Below are 16703 nucleotides of genomic sequence, written 5' to 3' on the forward strand. Positions count from 1 at the left end.
TTAATGTAGATCCGGAATCTTGGCCAGAGTATCACCTGTGCATTTTCTTTTAGTTTTCCCAAACAGTTTCGGGTACTGATTCGGAGGCCCTCACTGATTCCTGGGAGGCCCTTTCCCTTGACACTGAGTACTGGAAACTTCTGCTGAAACAGCTGGAGGACTGTCTCCTACTTCAGACTCTGCTTCATAGCAAAGTGAATGCCTCAACCTCCAAAGCGTCATCGCTGCAGGCTGAGCCGCTCCCGAAGCTTTCTGTTAAAAAGCTGTTAGAAGGAGGAAAAGGTAACCTGAAGCTTATTTGAGCATCTGTATCCATGTACATTTTTTTTTATGGTATGGGCTATTTTGGGGTTTGCTTTTTATAGAAATGAATGAAAGAATAAGGAAAGAGAAATACACTCAGATTTTAAAAATAAATTACCCACCACATACTTCTTCTCTGTTAATCTCCTCCAAGTCTGATCCTGTCAATTCCTTGCTCAGGAACCACCAGCTACTTCCCCTCGCCTTAGGAAATAAGCCACGGTTCTCAAAGAGTGGTCGCAGTCCTCTTTTTCTCCAACTTCACATCTGTGTGAGGCCAGATCTTCCTCCTACACCTCAACCACAACATCAGATCACAGTGGATAGAATGTCGAAGCTGACTTGGGCAGTCCAGATCCAAGCTAGACATCAAAGAGATTTGCAAAAGTGTAGTACCACTCTTCTCACTAAATATCTTGCTTTGCTTTGGCAAATACAATTATTTTCATAAAATACTAGCATGTAATGGGTTTATTATTTTTATTTTAAAATGAATTAATAAAATTTTTAAAACATTTTCTCAGTTTTAATTTCTGATACCGTAATTATCAATAAATATAACCCATAAGCTAAAGTCCTTTGGGCTTGTCAAAAATTTTTACTGGTTTAAGGGACTAAGACTGGGACTAGGAAGTTCAGAAATTGCTGGAACCAAGTATAAACTCTGCTCCCCACGGACCTTCACCTCGGAATGCAGCTCATTTCCACCTCTTGCTTGCTTGTTGCTAGATTTTAATTCAGATGAAACATCTGTGATTCCCCATCTCTGGGTCTGAGAGGCCGAGCTGCTCCCACTCTTACTCACCTGCCAAGGCCCGCCTCGAATGCCACCTCCCTCCACGAAACCTCTCATGATCCACTGACTGCGGGTTCTCTCTTCTTCCTCCTAACTTGCACAGAACTTTGTACCGCTTTTCCGATGCACCACTCTCTACTGTCCCGGAGTCGCTGGCTTCCTTTGCTTCTGTCTTGCAGGATCATGAGCATCTTGAACTTTGAATTTCTCGTGGCGTACACCCTCTCCTTACCAGCCGCTCTGTCAGGCTTTTGATACTGGAGTGACTATATGTCTGGGTTTAGAAATACTGGTATTTATAGTTTTCATTTAGGTAACTCGTTTTTTCATTCTTTATAAGGCTTGTGAACATTTTTAATTGTAAACTCACTACACTCCATGCTGCCACCTGGTGAAAATGTAGGAATGCCATTTTAATATTAACCCGAGCAATAGGATCAGGGCCTTGATCCTGGAACGGGAATTATCAAATGATTTAGAAGCCAAACAGAAGAAATTAGATCGCCTGGCATACTGCTCTCATTTATTGATATTTCCACTGATAATTATGATTTCACATTCTTTTTGTCAAAAGGTTTATATTTGAATCAAAATAGGAAGAAAGACTGAGAGGAAAATTTTGGTTTATTACAGAAGATTCTATTTGTTTTAGGTAATGGGACTCTTCATCTTGAATGTTTTTTATAATTTATAACTTCCTGAACTATATTGATGACGGAAATATGGTATCGCATCATGTTGTTAATTAACTGTGGCTAAATTTTGCCCCCAAATATTCCATATAGGCAAGTTAGTTGACTATTAACAGTAGTGTTTTGCCCTAAGAAACCTAGACACAAGTATCATGCTAATCAGTCTGTTTTCACTTGCATTTAAATGAAAGCATTTTAAACGTATTCATGTCTCCATCTGTGTCCGATAAAGTGCATTTTGAATTTGTGGACATTGAAGGTATGTGGTGTACAGACTTACATATGCATCTGCATTAATATTTAGCTAATCTTTTGCCAGAGTATAAAGGTGCCCTTAGAGATCCAATATCCCACTTGCCCTCATACAGTGAGTGGTAGGTAGGGACACCTGTAAATCTCATAGCTTTGGGGTCACCTTCAGGTTTAAAACAACGTGGCACTTAGATCTTCATGGAGACATTCAGATCCTGTGCTGTACGGGCTCCTTTTGGCAAATGCTGCCAATTTTCATTTCCTTTCATGTCTCCAAACTATAGGTGGCATTGCAGACAGTGTAGCCAAGTGGATATTTAAACAGGATGTCAGCCCTGAAGTATTAAGACTGGCTAATAAAGAAAGAGATGCAGAAAACTCAGATGAACCCAAAGAAGGTATTCACAGAGGTTTACCTGAGGTGTCAGAGGTGGAGATGGACTTGGGAGCCATCCCAGGTAAGACGTAAACACGGGGAAACGTGAAATCTGGCCTAGAGAAGGCGGGCGGAGCTTTCCTTCAGGCAGGAGCAATGCATCACTCTCCTCTGACTTTCAGACCTGCTGCACTTGGCCTACAAGCAGTTTCCTTGTAGCCTCGAGCTGGACGTGCTGCACGCACATTGCTGCTGGGAGTACGTTGTTCAGTGGAATAAAGATCCGGAGGTATGACTCCCGTCACCACTTCAGTGCTGGTTCTGTTTTGTGCTCATGCTATACGTACATGGGACTGTTTCCTTCAGTCCCTTATAAACACTGGCTTTTTCCCCTTTGGAATGTCTCCATACCAGGAGCTGTGCCTGGCCTTTTTCATACATCCTCTCTCAAAATCCTCACCGTAAACCTATGAAGTGTGGATGTCATCATTATCCCCACTCTAGAGAAGAGAAAACTGGCTCGGAGAAGTCAGGTTCCTTGCCTGAGTCGGGCCAGGATTCAAGCCTAAGTTTCTCTAACGCCAGTGTGTCTTGCCCTACTCCTGGTTAAGTTGTGATGAGTGTTTTTTATTTCCTTTGGAACGTCTGTGTGAGATAGTATCTGCCTATAGACAGTTCTTCGTATTGTAAGTCATCATGGTAAAAACCAGAGTGAAGATTCTGATGCCAACCTGACTCTCCACGTGGGCATCACTCTCTGCCCCTTCCAGCAGCCGCCCTCGCTCCCAGGCATTCTCAGTCTGGAAGCAGTGCAGGGAGAGGCCCAAGGCCTGGAGGCTGGAGGCCTGGACCTGATGACTCCAGACAGGTGTCTGGGTTTGGCCCAGTCACTGAACCTCTGAACCTGGTTTTTCTCCTCGCAGTCTTTTTTAATGATGGTGCCAGTCCTTCAAGGTTGACACCAGGATAAGATAAGATGTGAAAACACATGACATGTATTTCTCTTTCCTGCACAGTCGTTCGCATAGGCTTCCTTAGTCAGTACTCTGGTAAATTAACCTTCTCAAATCAAAATTCTTTCCTTTATTGTCCTTATATCAGGTTGTACTTTTGAAGAAAAATCTCATTGATGAACTAATTCACACTAATACATTGATAACAATAGTTTTCCTTCCTCTAAGAAAAATGTTGTCTTGAACATGTAATCACTTTCATATTAAAGGAAGGCATTTTAAAAGTAAGTGCTTGAAACAAAGTAATCATCTTTGATCAATTAAACTTTGACCAAAAGATGATTTTAGGGTAGGAGGCCTCTTGATACGCCTCCCATCGCCGTCTTCAGTTGACTGCCCTGCGGCCTGAATGCCCTGCGGCCTGAATGGTGGACGTATTCAGGCTCCTCCTAAACAGGATACTTTTCCCTCATGAGAAAAGAACGTTAGGACCAGAACAGAGACACAGGAGTTTCTAAAATATGAATGAATTAATTCCAGATTCAGGTCTAACGTTTAAAATTAGTGGTCAGTTTAAAATGTTTGTTTAGTGGTCATTTTTCTTGTTTGTTCTTTTCCTGTTAAATATTTATCTCCTTGTCCCATTCAACAGCCGCTATCCCAATTCCACCATTTTACACACACAGCTTTATTAGGCTCGAAACAGTCGAAATTACTTGTGGGGAACTTCTGATACATATTAGCAAAGGTGATGTGTTTAATATTGTACAGGCCACACTTTTTTTTTTAAATTTATTTATGGTTGTGTTAGGTCTTCGTTGCTGTGCATGGGCTTCTCATTGTCGTGGCTTCTCTTGTTGCGGAGCACGGGCTCCAGGTGCATGGGCTTCAGTAGTTGTGGCACGAGAGCTCAGCAGTTGTGGCTCTCGGGCTCTAGAACGCAGGCTCAGTAGTTGTGGCGCACGGGCCTAGTTGCTCCGCGGCATGTGGGATCTTCCCGGACCAGGGCCCGAACCCGTGTCCCCTGCATTGGCAGGCAGACTCCCAACCACTGGGCCACCAGGGAAGTCCCCCAGGCCACAAAGTTATTTAGCAAACATTCAGATAATTTCATCAGTTTTACATACCATATTTGCTTTTTCATACGTAAACTACCTTGATTAAAAATAGTTGAATTTCCAACATTCCCTCTGCTATTTCCTATTTCCCTTCACTGCTTTAATGTTTTCTCTTTGGCACTTACTACTAACATCCTATGTAATTTACTTATCATATTTATTATCTAGCGCCCTCACTAGAGCATAACGTCAGGGAGGGCAAGGATTTGGGTCTGTTCTGTTCATGACAGTATCTCTGGTGCCTCCAGCAGATGGGTGCATAGTAGTTGCTCAATAAACATTTGTTGAAGAATGAATGATATTTGCAAAGAAAGTAAACCTATTGTTTTCATATCTGTGTGAAATTCAAGTATTTATTGGAGAGAATACTGCTATGATGTACAAACCACAGTAAATTTTGAATCCAGATGTCCTAGGAATCAGTCATTATATAGATGATGTAAGTTTAAGAGTGACCATTAACATTATCTTATGCAAAATTACTTCTTCCCTAATAATTCTGTGTTCTTAGTATAAAATTCTTGGGTAACTTTATGTGGAAATTTATGTAAGAAGTCTCCGTTTGTATTTGAAACACCTATTAAATAATATCTTTTTTCTCTCTTTTTGCTCCCTCTATGTAAGGAAGCACTTTTTTTTGTTAGGTCAATAGAACACTTGGAGCACATTCTTAATGCACATGTTCAGAATGGTAAGTAAACAGGTGTTAAAAACATAACTGTTTCATTCCAAAGAGCCAAGTCTCTTAAATTCACATCCTGTTAAAATTTTCCTTGACAGTCCTGCCACCTAACACATTACTGCGTATTGCTGTATGCAAAGTACTGGCTGTTTCAACTGCTTGAAAAAAGGCTGTCCCCAAAGGGGGAGGGGGCTGGCACTAATTATCACCTTCTCTCCCCACCAATCAGTTTCCTACACTGATGACTATTCCTAGGTGTAAGTAAGGAGAATATTATGCGTGAATTATTGATTCCCTCTGTAGTTCACAGGTAGATAAGGAAAGAAGAATGGGCTGCTCAGGACTGTAATCCCTGATGAAAAAGTTAGATAGCCAAAGCCTAATAACACTGAACCCTACAAACTATTTTGTGCTTCCTCTTTTTCTTCTTCTTTTTTTTTGTATTTATCAATAACCTAAGTTTATTTCATTTGTTTACAAAGTGAATCATCTGTGTCAGTATCTGCATCCATTAAAAAAATGTTTTTATTGAAATATAGTTGATTTACAATGTTGTATTAGTTTCTGGTATACAGCAAAGTGATTCAGTTATACACATATATGTTCTTTTTCATATTCTTTTCCATTATGGTTTATTATAGGATATTAAATATAGTTCCCTGTGTTATACAGTAGGACCATGTTGTTTATCTATTTTATATATAGTATAGTTTGTATCTGCTAATCCCAAATTCCTAATTTATCCCTTCCACCTTGTGCTTCTTTTGATAAACATGAGTATTCTCCATTGGCTGCTGTACCACAGGGACTGCTGATGTCTCCTTGAAAAAAATGTTACAAATTATTGTAGAAAAATTGTCACCAGATTGCTGGTTCCATTTAATAGATAGATGAGATTCCCTATGAATTAATTGAGGAGCTCAGTACTAGGCTAGTCAGATACTAAGATAGGAAGTTAATAAAATACTAAGTGGTGAGACTAGGTTTGGGTCCAGGTAAGGGGAGGTATCACCTTTATGTCTCTGTGATACATTCTAGAGAAGCTACTTACTTCCTCTCCTGTAACACCTTGTTGCAGGTGGCATGAGGTCAAATTACAGAAATTCTAAAATGTCTCATTTTACATGATAAGAACTTAAAATTTATTTTATATATTCATATCTGAGCTCTTAGTTTCTTCCAAAGGGGAAAAAACGATTTAAAGTGGCTCATTTGGAAAATATTGTCTCTAGAATATTCTATCCTTACTGAAAAAATAAAGTTACCTACTGACTTCAGGCTAGTGTTTCTTCAAGTTAGAACTTTACCCAATTTGTCAGGGGAGGGATAAATTAGGAGTTCGGGATTAACATATACACACTACTACATATAAAATAGATAACCAGCAAGGACCTACTACTATATAGCACAGGGAACTATACTCAATATTTTGTAATAACCTATAAGGAAAAAGAATCTGAAAAGGAATATATACATCTGAATCACTTTGCTGTACACCTGAAACTAACACAACATTGTAAATCAACTATACTTCAATTAAAAAAAAAAAAAACTTTACCCAATTTGTGCATTGAGTAAGCTTCCTGGCTTCCTCTGCAGGACCTCACTCCTAGATACAGAACCAGCTGTGTGGGCAATAATACAGCATATGAAATGTCATGTTTACACTGCCTGTCAGCTGTAACAGAAATTTAATATCAGTGCCACAGTTTATTGTATATGGACATGTAAAGCCCAGATTTTTTGTTTGGTTGGGTTTTTTAAAAATAGTTTTTTTGTATCTTGTTTTGCTTTCTAATACTTTTTTTGTATATCGCTTTATGTAGTGGTCACATATTAGAAAACTCCATTGGGGTTGTTCCCAGTGTTTGGCTGTTATGCATAAAGCTGTGCTTGACTCTCTTCTACACATTTTTGTGACTGTTTCTGCAGTGGAATTGCTGGGTCACATGGTAGACATACTTAGCTTAGGTAGATACTGCCAAGTAGTTTCCCAAGTGGTTTTACCAATTTATTATCCCACCAGCAGTGTATGAGCATTCTCATTGTTTCCACAGCCTCGTCAACACTTGGTGTTGTCATATAAAAAAATTTTAGCCTTTCTGTTGGTTGTGTAAAGCTATCTCTGTGTAGTTTTAATCTCTGTTTCTCTCATGACTAATGGCAGTCTTTTCTTACACTTATTGGCCATTTGGATATCCTCTCACGTGGCCCAGTTCTGATTTTTATTAAAGATAAAGGTTTTTATTAATTTTATTACGTAAGATATAAGAAATAATATCTAAATAAATAGCCCAGATAGTTTTATAAGCTTAAGGAAGACAGCAATTTGTTATATATGATGAAAGAGAAAATATAGAAGCATTCTGGTCACTGTTTTACTTTACTTGTTGTCCAGGCATCGCACTGATGATGTGGAACACGTTTTTAGTTAAAAGGTTTTCTGCTGCTACGTACTTGATGGATAAGGTAAGGTAATTGTAAATTTCCTGTACCGACTTCTTGTTTATTTGGCTCCCTTAATAATTGACTGATATAAGAAAGATTATTTACATTAGGCCTCATTAGACTGTTTTTTATTTGACATTACATTTTATTTGTGCTCAGCTGTGCTGGCATTTTGATGATGACTTGAAGAACCCAAATCCTTGAAAGAGAGTAATGTCCTGTAAAAGCCTCTTAACTCAAGAGATTAGGACAGTGGTCGATTCAAGGAAGGATTTGCACTTTATTTTAAATTAAAACATATAAATGCACAATTCCTCGCCAATCTTTGGATGTAGGACCAAGATATTTTCTCTGAATAGGGTCGATTGCAATTTTACTTAGGTTTTCCTACATTAACCTCACCCATAAAGCACTGCCTGTGATTTCTAGATCCTGTTTCTTTAAAGCTGTGATGCAATCTGAGTGCAAAATCTTTAGATTTTTATAATTTATCCCCTAGTTTTGTAGTTGTTTCCTCTGTATCTAATCCAGTAGACCTAGGAGTTAGCTACTCTCCTCCATAAATCTTTTTAAAGGGGTCAACACAGTATTCACATAAAGAACTCCCTTTTTTCCGCGTTCATATTTCATCAGTTACTTAATTACAGTATGTACAACCAGCATAAGTAGATTTGGGAACAAACCTAACAGCTAAGCCTATAACTCAACCGGTGGGAGAAGCCGCTGGTGTACTGGAGGGGAGCCTTTGGGCCTCAAGCAGTGTGGCCAGGGCCCTTGTCAGTGTGCTTTACAGGCCAGTTGAGAATGTCGGTTACTCTGGCAGCAGTTAAGTGGATGTCAGGAGAACTACCACTCTAATGACAACATGTTCTTTGAAATGTACAATGACAGACATTCCTAAACCAAAACCAGCACTCCAGCTCAGACCCCCTATAGGCCGGGGCTCCTCTAGAAAGTGCTTTGACGTCATTGGTAACCTTTTTTTGTAGTTAAATCTAAGTTGGTTCCTGTGCGCTCATCTTTCTTGCCCACTTACCTGCTTCTTTCTTGAAACGCACTCCTTTTGGCCTTTATGGTATTGTCCTGTTTCACCTCTGACCACCGTCTTGAGAGGCTAATAACACAAAGCCTTTTCTGTGTTTGTGTTACTGTGTACAGATGTTCAGCATTCTATACCCACTGTCCCATCTGACCCTCAAAACTCGGGGTTTAAGCAGTCCTGAACCAGGAAGCAGAGAGTTTAGGATCATTCATTCAACAAATATTTATTATAAGTATCTCTTACGTGCCAAGGACTGTGCTAGGTTCTGTGGTTGCAGAGATAAAAGTCACAGCCCCTGCCCTCAAAGAACCCACAACCAGAAAGATGGTAAACAGACAACAGGGTGCTCTTGGAACTTGGAAGAGGAAGTAAATGACAAGGGAAGGCTTCTGGGCTGAATTTTGGAAAATGAGTATATATGAATCAGTAGAAAGTGGGTGAGGAGAAAATGTTTCCAGCAAAAAGTCCTGGAGATGGGAGACAGCATGTTGGATTCAGAGAGCTGCAAGTAGGAAAGTACAGGCTATAGAAAGGAGCAGGAAGCCAACCGTGGAGAACTTCCTGTGTGGGCTCTGGATCTGGGGTTTTCTAACTTGTGTAAACTACTTAGCATAGCGCCTGGCACAGCTGGTGAGGGCGCAGTAAATGGTAGCTGTCAGTTTGTCTTGAAGACATTGGGGCAGTTTTAAGCAGAGGAATGATATGTTCCGATTTGCGTCTTTAAAAAACGATTCTGGCAAGAGTGAAAAGTATGTTGAAATAGGGGTTGAAGGCCATTGCAGTGATTGCAGTAAGAGGTAATGAGGCGAAGAGTCGTTTGTGCTTTTCATTTTCACTGTCTCCTGTGAATTGTCTTATCAAGTAATGTTCCTGCAGGGCAGAACCTTTATCTCCCACTTATTACCCTGTGTAAAGTATACAGTTGAATCTTACTAATTACTTACTGAATAAGGACACCAGCTGATTTTCTGAGCCAGGAATATAACTTCTGTCTGCTTTAGATTGTTCTTCCTTCTTTCTGACCATTTAAAGGTTTGTATTGTGTGTCTTCATCAACTAGCAGAATTCTTAGCTGCTCCTTATTCCTAGCCTTGAGTTTGGTTCTAGGTTTTAAGGTAGTGCAGTGATTTGATTATGCAAAGTGGGAACCAGATTTTTGGAGTTTTTCTTATTTAATAGTTCAAAAATAAGTATTTTTGAAAAGGATTATTTGTGAGCCCAGTGTATTTTTCATAATATATTTTTAAGTTCCACCACAAAATTAGTTGCATTGTGTTATAAATGAGTAGAACCAATGTTTAATTGATGAAATTAGTACTGCCTTTATTTATAGCTGCATTTACATTTTTTAAATTTGGTTACTTTTTACTTCCTCTACCATGGTAATGCCTTTTGATTTAAATTATTAATTAAATACAGCATCTTATGTCCTCTTGTCTCAGGTTGGAAAAGCACCAAAGGATAGGTTATGCCGAAGGGTAAGTGAATCTCCCTTAACTAGATGTATAGTTGTTAATTTTGCACTTTATGTAGTACCTTATTAACTGTGGGGATGAACTCTGCCTTTAACCATTTTGATGACGCATCGGGAGATAAGAAAAATGGAAAGAGAATAGTGTATTAATAAGGAAACTGGTCATGAACTATGGCCAATTTTAATTTACCTTTCCAAATTATCAGATAGTATGTTGAAACTAAGTTTGCCAAGATGCCTTCAACTTTGGACTGTGGACAGGAGGATAACATGCGGCCACTGCTGCCTACTTTTTGCTGTCCTTCAAATTAGAAATTTATAATGGAAGTGGATTCATATGAGTAGTGAGTTTGATCTACCTTTATCTAATAGCTATTGTACAAATAGTCTTAAATAATGTTCCAGTCCATGGATACTGGGGCTTATATTTGAGGTCAGTGATTCACAGTGCTAGCGTTTGCTCAAAACTTTGAAATATTCTTATTACAAATATCTTAATAAATACTTGGACACAGGAATACCAGCCATTATAGGCCCTTAGTCCTGAAAATTTTCCATTGTTGAAGAATTCGTCTGTATGCTCTGGAGAGTGGCTGTATGACTACCGTTCATATATGTGTGTACATACACACACACACTGTATTCCTTAAGGATGAATTACTTAGGGATGTACGGGATTTGTTGGCTCTTGGTTTAAAAAAAGACTGCATGTGAGCACAGTGGCCCCTTGGACAGGCCCCTTCAGGAAGGATCCGTTGCCCACAGCATCAGTCTGGTGTTTAGTTCACTGGCTTGGGGATCCTAGTTTTGTTCAGAGGGTTCAATTCAGTCCCTCAAAGATGCTCTGGAACCACACCAAGCTGTTTTCTTGGAACTTTTAAGATTCACACACAAGAGGAATCTTACCGCACACCGTGATGGTTTGGCTCGCAAATGCCTCAGCGAGCCAGATGTGAGCGGGAGTGCCACCCCGCTATCTGCGGTTAACTGACGACACTGCGTCCTTCCAATACAGAAAGACATTTTTTAAAAGTTGAGGGTAAAACCATCTTTTTTAAAGCCTAATTTTAAACTTAGTTGAACCTGAAGAAAGGAATTAAGGTCAAGTGCCTTGACTTTAAATTCGTACCTGTCTATGCAGTGTGGACATCAGTCGAATAGGCGCGTTGTGTTCTGTGTATTTTTCTGATTGAAAACTAGCAGTTTTGCTGCTGGAGCTAATTAGGTCCCTTCTTAAAAACAGGATGTGGGGATGAGCGACACAGCAATGACATCTTTCCTTGGCTGTTGCTGGGATCTTCTTCAGACTTTAATGGAGGTAAGAGAGCTGTATTTTCATTCTGAACTGTCTCTAAAGTGTCAAATATTTTGAAAGTCATTGAACTTAAGAACTATAAAAAGAGATTATTTTTCATTGATTCACTTCTAAGTTTTGACTTAAGCCTAAATAATAGTGATGTTTCTTATTAGAATTAGATTTTATGGTTCTTTTTTTATTATAACTTGAGGGGTGGGGAGAAATACGGGTTTGTACTTTGCTGCTGGTAGTAAGCTCATTAAGATGTTTGCAAACTGTTACTTCTCCAATTCTGAACACAGTTCTCCCTTCTCAAAACACCCAGGCAGACGTCAGCCGGGATGAAATGCAAGTGCCCGTCTTGGACACGGAGGATGCGTGGCTGGCCGTGGAGGGACCGGTCTCCATAGTGGAGCTGGCGCTGGAGCAGAAGCACATCCACTACCCGCTGGTGGAGCACCATTCCGTCCTGTGCTCCCTCCTGTACGCTGTCATGAGGTTCTCCCTGAAGACCGTGAAGCCACTCTCCCTCTTTGATAGTAAGGTAATCCTTGGAGGACTTGAGAGCCTCTCGGAGCTGAGGGTCTAGCAGGACTGTCTTATCGAAGAGAAGTCTTTCAGCCCTTTGTGTGTCTCGTATAGGATTATTCGTCACGGGGGTCTCTGTGCCCTATTCCTCGTCAGGCTCCCTGTTCTGACCGACCTTAAATATTGGTGTCCCAGGGTTCTGCCCTCTCAGCCATCTGCCCTTCTCACTCTGCACATTCTTCTTGGATACGCTCCTTTTCTCCCTCTTGTGTGTCTCCAGGCCTGACTGTCCCCAGAGTTTGGGGCATGTATTTCTACTGAACGCCTCTCTTGGCATGTGCTGTGGACTGCAGATACCTCCTTCCTAAAATCTCTCTCTACCCTCACCCGCACCTACCCTTACCTACACTTGCTGTTCCCCCCGAGTTCGCTGGCTTGGTCAGTTGAGTGATGTCGCTGTCTGTGCCCTGGCATAAACTAGCAGCCTTGGGGACAGCTAGCTCAGTTCCCTTCTTCAAGTCCCACAGTCACTGTAAGTTCACTCTTACCAGTTCTTCCTTAAATCCTTTCTGTCCGTCCCTCTCCATCACTGTAGCCTGAGCTCAGGCCTCATCGTCTCCCCTAGGGTGGTACAGCAGCCTCCTGTTTCCCTCCACCCAGTCCCATGCTGCCAGAGCTTTCTTCCCAAAACACAGATTCAATTGTATTCGTTTCATGCCAGTACGTAAAACACGGCCTCAACTGGCTTCTCCACCCCAGCTCGTGTCAGTAAATGATGATCGCCCTCTTGAGCAGCCACGGCACCCCCGGACGCCTGCAGGCTTCCTGTCGGGCTCCCGGCGCCGGGAGCAGACGACGGGAGCTCCCCCAGGAAGACTGCGTCCTGGAAGAAGGGGGAACAGGGCGCTGCTGAGAGCTCAGTTCCTTCTCTCAAAGGCACCGTCCATTTGGGCAGCAGTGAGTGAGAGCAGGAGACCTGGCATATTATTAATATTTCCTGCCACGGGGAAACGTGGAGCCCGAGGAAGGAGGCTTCTCCACCCCATAACTTACCTTTTCTGCCGTCCATTCCTCTCTTACCTTGTGCTCTAGCCACTGTTCACTACCCTCCACCCCTCAGAGAAGGCAGACATTCTTATCATCTATCTCTTGTCGTGTTTGTATCGTTCCATTTTCACAGGCAACTATTCTGCATGGTCAGCTCCTATTTGTTGTTCATTTATTACTTAAGTGTCACCTTCGCTTCAAAGTCTTTGTCTACATTTCCTGAACTGACCACCTCTTTGCCATATCCCCATGTCCGTGTGCCATGCTGGCCACATAACAGGAGCCCAATAAATGTTTAATGCATTCATAAGTAAGGAGGTGATAAAGAGAAGTTACATGACAGAGGTCTGCAGAAGGGACGGGAGGGCATGGTGAGCAGAGTCTGGGAAACCACTGGAAATCAGGAGTCGGTGAGGATGTGGACTGGGGAGAAATAATACAGGTCATGAAGGGATTTCGAGGCGTCAGTAACCTAATGACAGACTAGGTTCAGTGCTGAAGGAGAGGGGATTAAAATTAAATCCAGTTTCAAGTTTGAGAGACTGGGCATGCCATTTACAAGGAAGCCCATTTACAATGGTTTGGAAGTGTTGAATCTGAGAGTATATATAAGCAGAAATAGTACTTTTTAAGAAATTTATTTCAGTAAGTACTTAAAAGGTTTTTTTTGTTTTGTTTTAAAGCAACCAAAATGAAGTGCCTAGCTCAGTACTCCCCTCAAAAAGGTACTTTTTGAAACCAGAACATGTCCAGAACTGGACAAGCACAGGGGTGATGTTAGTCTCAGCCCGGATCATGTTGGGATGGCCTGAGACACCTGTGTGACTCTCACGTGCAAATACCAAAGCAGTGTGTTTAGGCAGGTGAAACAGAATCCCACCTCTGCCATTTACCGGCTGGAGTGATTTCAGGTCTCCTAGCCTGAGATTATTCTAGTGCCTGCCTCACGGTTGTCAGGAGGGTTAAATGACATACTCAACATGAAGTACTTTGTGTCTGGAACGTAGTAAATAGTAAATGTGCACACATATTCCCAATCCGAAGGCTCTGGTGTAGAATAGACCCTTATATCTAAGACCTCCAGGTAGAAACTGTAGAGTAACAGACTGTGGGTGAGTGTATGGGAAAACCTTCAAACGGTGATGTCCAAATGCGGTGGGTTGCCCTTGGAAGTCTGGCATCTCTCACCACTAAAGGATGGGTGGCTTCACGCTACTTGGCGGTCACACCCGCTGACCTGCAGTCATAGATCAGGTCTAGAAAGTACCTTAGGTGATATCTGGCATGACCTGACAAAACAGCAGCCCAGGATGGTGGGGTCATTTGTCCAAGGTGACCTGTTTGGAAGGGGTGGGCCTGGGACTAGAGCCTGGGTCTTCCAGCTCTTTGCTCTGTATTACATGTCCTTCCTGGGGACTTCTGAAATCCTGTTTTCTGATATTCCTTTTTGGCTCTTCGGAAACAGATCTGTTCTCTGAAACAAATGTTTTTAAACAGTTCAACAAGTGTTTTTAAGAGGATGCAGAGTATATACTATGTATTAGTTATCGATTATTGCACAACAAATGATCCCCAAACTTAGTGGCTGAAAACAGCAAATGAGTAGCATGTTTGTGAGTCTTGTTTAGGTGGCTCTGGCCCCAGGTCTCTCGCGGGTCTGCAGCTGGGGTGTCAGCCAGGGCTGCAGTCTCACCTCAGGGCTCCACCGGCGGGGGGGGGATTGGGGATCCACTTCCAGGCTTACACGACTACCAGCAGGATTCAGTTCCTTGCCACATGCGTGACTCCGTAGGGCAGCTCACGGCACAGCAGCCCTCCGAGCAAGTGATTATGAGCTCCTAAGGCAGAAGGCACAGCCCTTCTGTTACCTGATCCTGCAAGTGACGTGCCTCATCTCTGCCTGATTCTGTTCACTAGCAGTGAGTCAGCAGCACCCCCTCAGAGGAATGGGATGACACAAGGCACGGGCACCAGGAGGAGGGGGCCGCGTGGCCCGCCCTAAAGGCTGCCTACCGCACGCTAGAGAATAGTTATAAAAATTACATGAATAGAATTCAGTGTTATTGTTCAAAGACAAAAAAAAAATCAAAGAGGTATTCTTGATTAAATGACTGCGTTTTTAAATCTTTTTTTTCACCTTAATAACAGTTCATACTCATCAGTTTTCTTGGTCTCTTCTTTCTCTTTAGGGGAAAAACGCATTTTTCAAAGACCTAACTTCAATTCAGTTATTACCTAGTGGGGAAATGGATGCAAATTTTATTTCTCTACGACAGCAGGTAATTACAGTTATTGGGATGACCACCTCTAAGGTATTCTTGAGAGTTAACTTCCCTTTAAATTATGTGTCTTTTTTTGATAACTGTTTTAATGGAAAAGCTACAGTAACTGACAGGAAAGTCAGCGCTTACTTGGATTTGCATATTTTTCAATGAAACATACTAATAAGATGTTGCTATCCTTCTTTCCCCATCTTCCAGTTCTTATTGAAAGTCGTCAGTGCAGCCGTCCAGGCCCGACATGCAGCCACGAAGGACAAAGACTCCTCAGAAGAGGCACTGACCACTCTTTTTGGGAAAGACCAAGATTGGCCAGTGCTGGCCCTGGATCTGGCCCATCACCTTCAAGTTAGTGAAGATGTCGTGAGGCGGCATTACGTGGGGGAACTGTACAGCTATGGAGCTGACCACCTAGGAGAAGAGGTAATCAGCACCCGGCCAGTGTCGTTTGGGCTCAAGTTTTAAAATTGAGAGCTGGAGTAAAGAATCAGTAAAGTCGCCAGTAAAGCTTTTTGCTTTTCCTTCTTTTGTTAGAACTTCTAGGCACAAAACGTGGAGAGAATTAAAATAAAAAACGAATCAGATTCCTGTTTCTGGTCCATGTTTAGTGAAACTCCTGCCGTAGGCCGGGCCTGTTTTATGCAGAGAGACACAGCCATAAACAAAACAGACAGGGTGCCTTCCTCAGAATCCACAGTCCACTTGTAGGAGCAGAGAAGCACGCTCAATTCTGCACTGAGTGGTAAATGCTGTGAAGAAAATTAACAAGACCATGTGAATAAACAGAAGTATAATAGGGTGGTCAGAGGTGACATGAGAGCTGAGCCCCCAAGGCTAAGAAGCAGCCCAGCCACTCAGAAAACGGGGGAGCATCGCTAGAGGCAGGAAGAACACCAAGTACAAAGGCCCTGAGGCGGGGACGAGCTGGCCTGCCGAGGTCTGAGGTCAGCGACCAGGTCACAGGAGGTCTCATAGCCCGCAGTTGTCTGAAGTGTATTCAGAAGCCATCAGGGGGTTTAAGCAATCACGACATGATTTAATATAATCCCTTCTTTTGCCTAAAGCTTGAAAATGACTCCTGTAGTCATGCTGAACTGAAAAATTAGGAGATAAGAGAAGGAAAGTCAGGTGATGAGAAGAAATTTGGGTTTTTTTTGTTTTTTGTTTTTTTTTTCCGGTACGAGGGCCTCTCACTGTTGTGGCCTCTCCCGTTGCGGAGCACAGCCTCCGGACGCGCAGGCTCAGCGGCCATGGCTCACGGGCCCAGCCACTCCGCGGCATGTGGGATCTTCCCAGACCGGGGCACGAACCCATGTCCCCTGCATCGGCAGGCGGACTCTTAACCACTGCGCCACCAGGGAAGCCCCGGGTTTTAAATGCTGTTTGAATCGGGCTTAATTTTCGTTGTACAAATGG

The 16703-nt window shown here is 42.1% G+C and overlaps 1 protein-coding gene across 1 annotated transcript in view; it reads left to right on the forward strand.

Moving 5' to 3' along the window:
- Window positions 1–16703, forward strand: part of RAB3GAP2 (RAB3 GTPase activating non-catalytic protein subunit 2) — a 91107-nt gene that overhangs the window by 73615 nt on the left and 789 nt on the right. Inside the window, exons 24-33 of the mRNA XM_082612080.1 lie at window positions 54–282; window positions 2328–2501; window positions 2602–2708; window positions 5115–5181; window positions 7571–7641; window positions 10105–10140; window positions 11380–11454; window positions 11759–11977; window positions 15198–15287; window positions 15489–15710. Of these exons, the coding sequence (XP_082468206.1) occupies window positions 54–282; window positions 2328–2501; window positions 2602–2708; window positions 5115–5181; window positions 7571–7641; window positions 10105–10140; window positions 11380–11454; window positions 11759–11977; window positions 15198–15287; window positions 15489–15710 (1290 nt within the window). The remainder of the gene's footprint in view (window positions 1–53; window positions 283–2327; window positions 2502–2601; window positions 2709–5114; window positions 5182–7570; window positions 7642–10104; window positions 10141–11379; window positions 11455–11758; window positions 11978–15197; window positions 15288–15488; window positions 15711–16703) is intronic.

This window comes from Mesoplodon mirus (genome assembly GCF_964341445.2).
Source record: "Mesoplodon mirus genome assembly, chromosome: 3".
NCBI lineage: Eukaryota > Metazoa > Chordata > Mammalia > Artiodactyla > Ziphiidae > Mesoplodon > Mesoplodon mirus.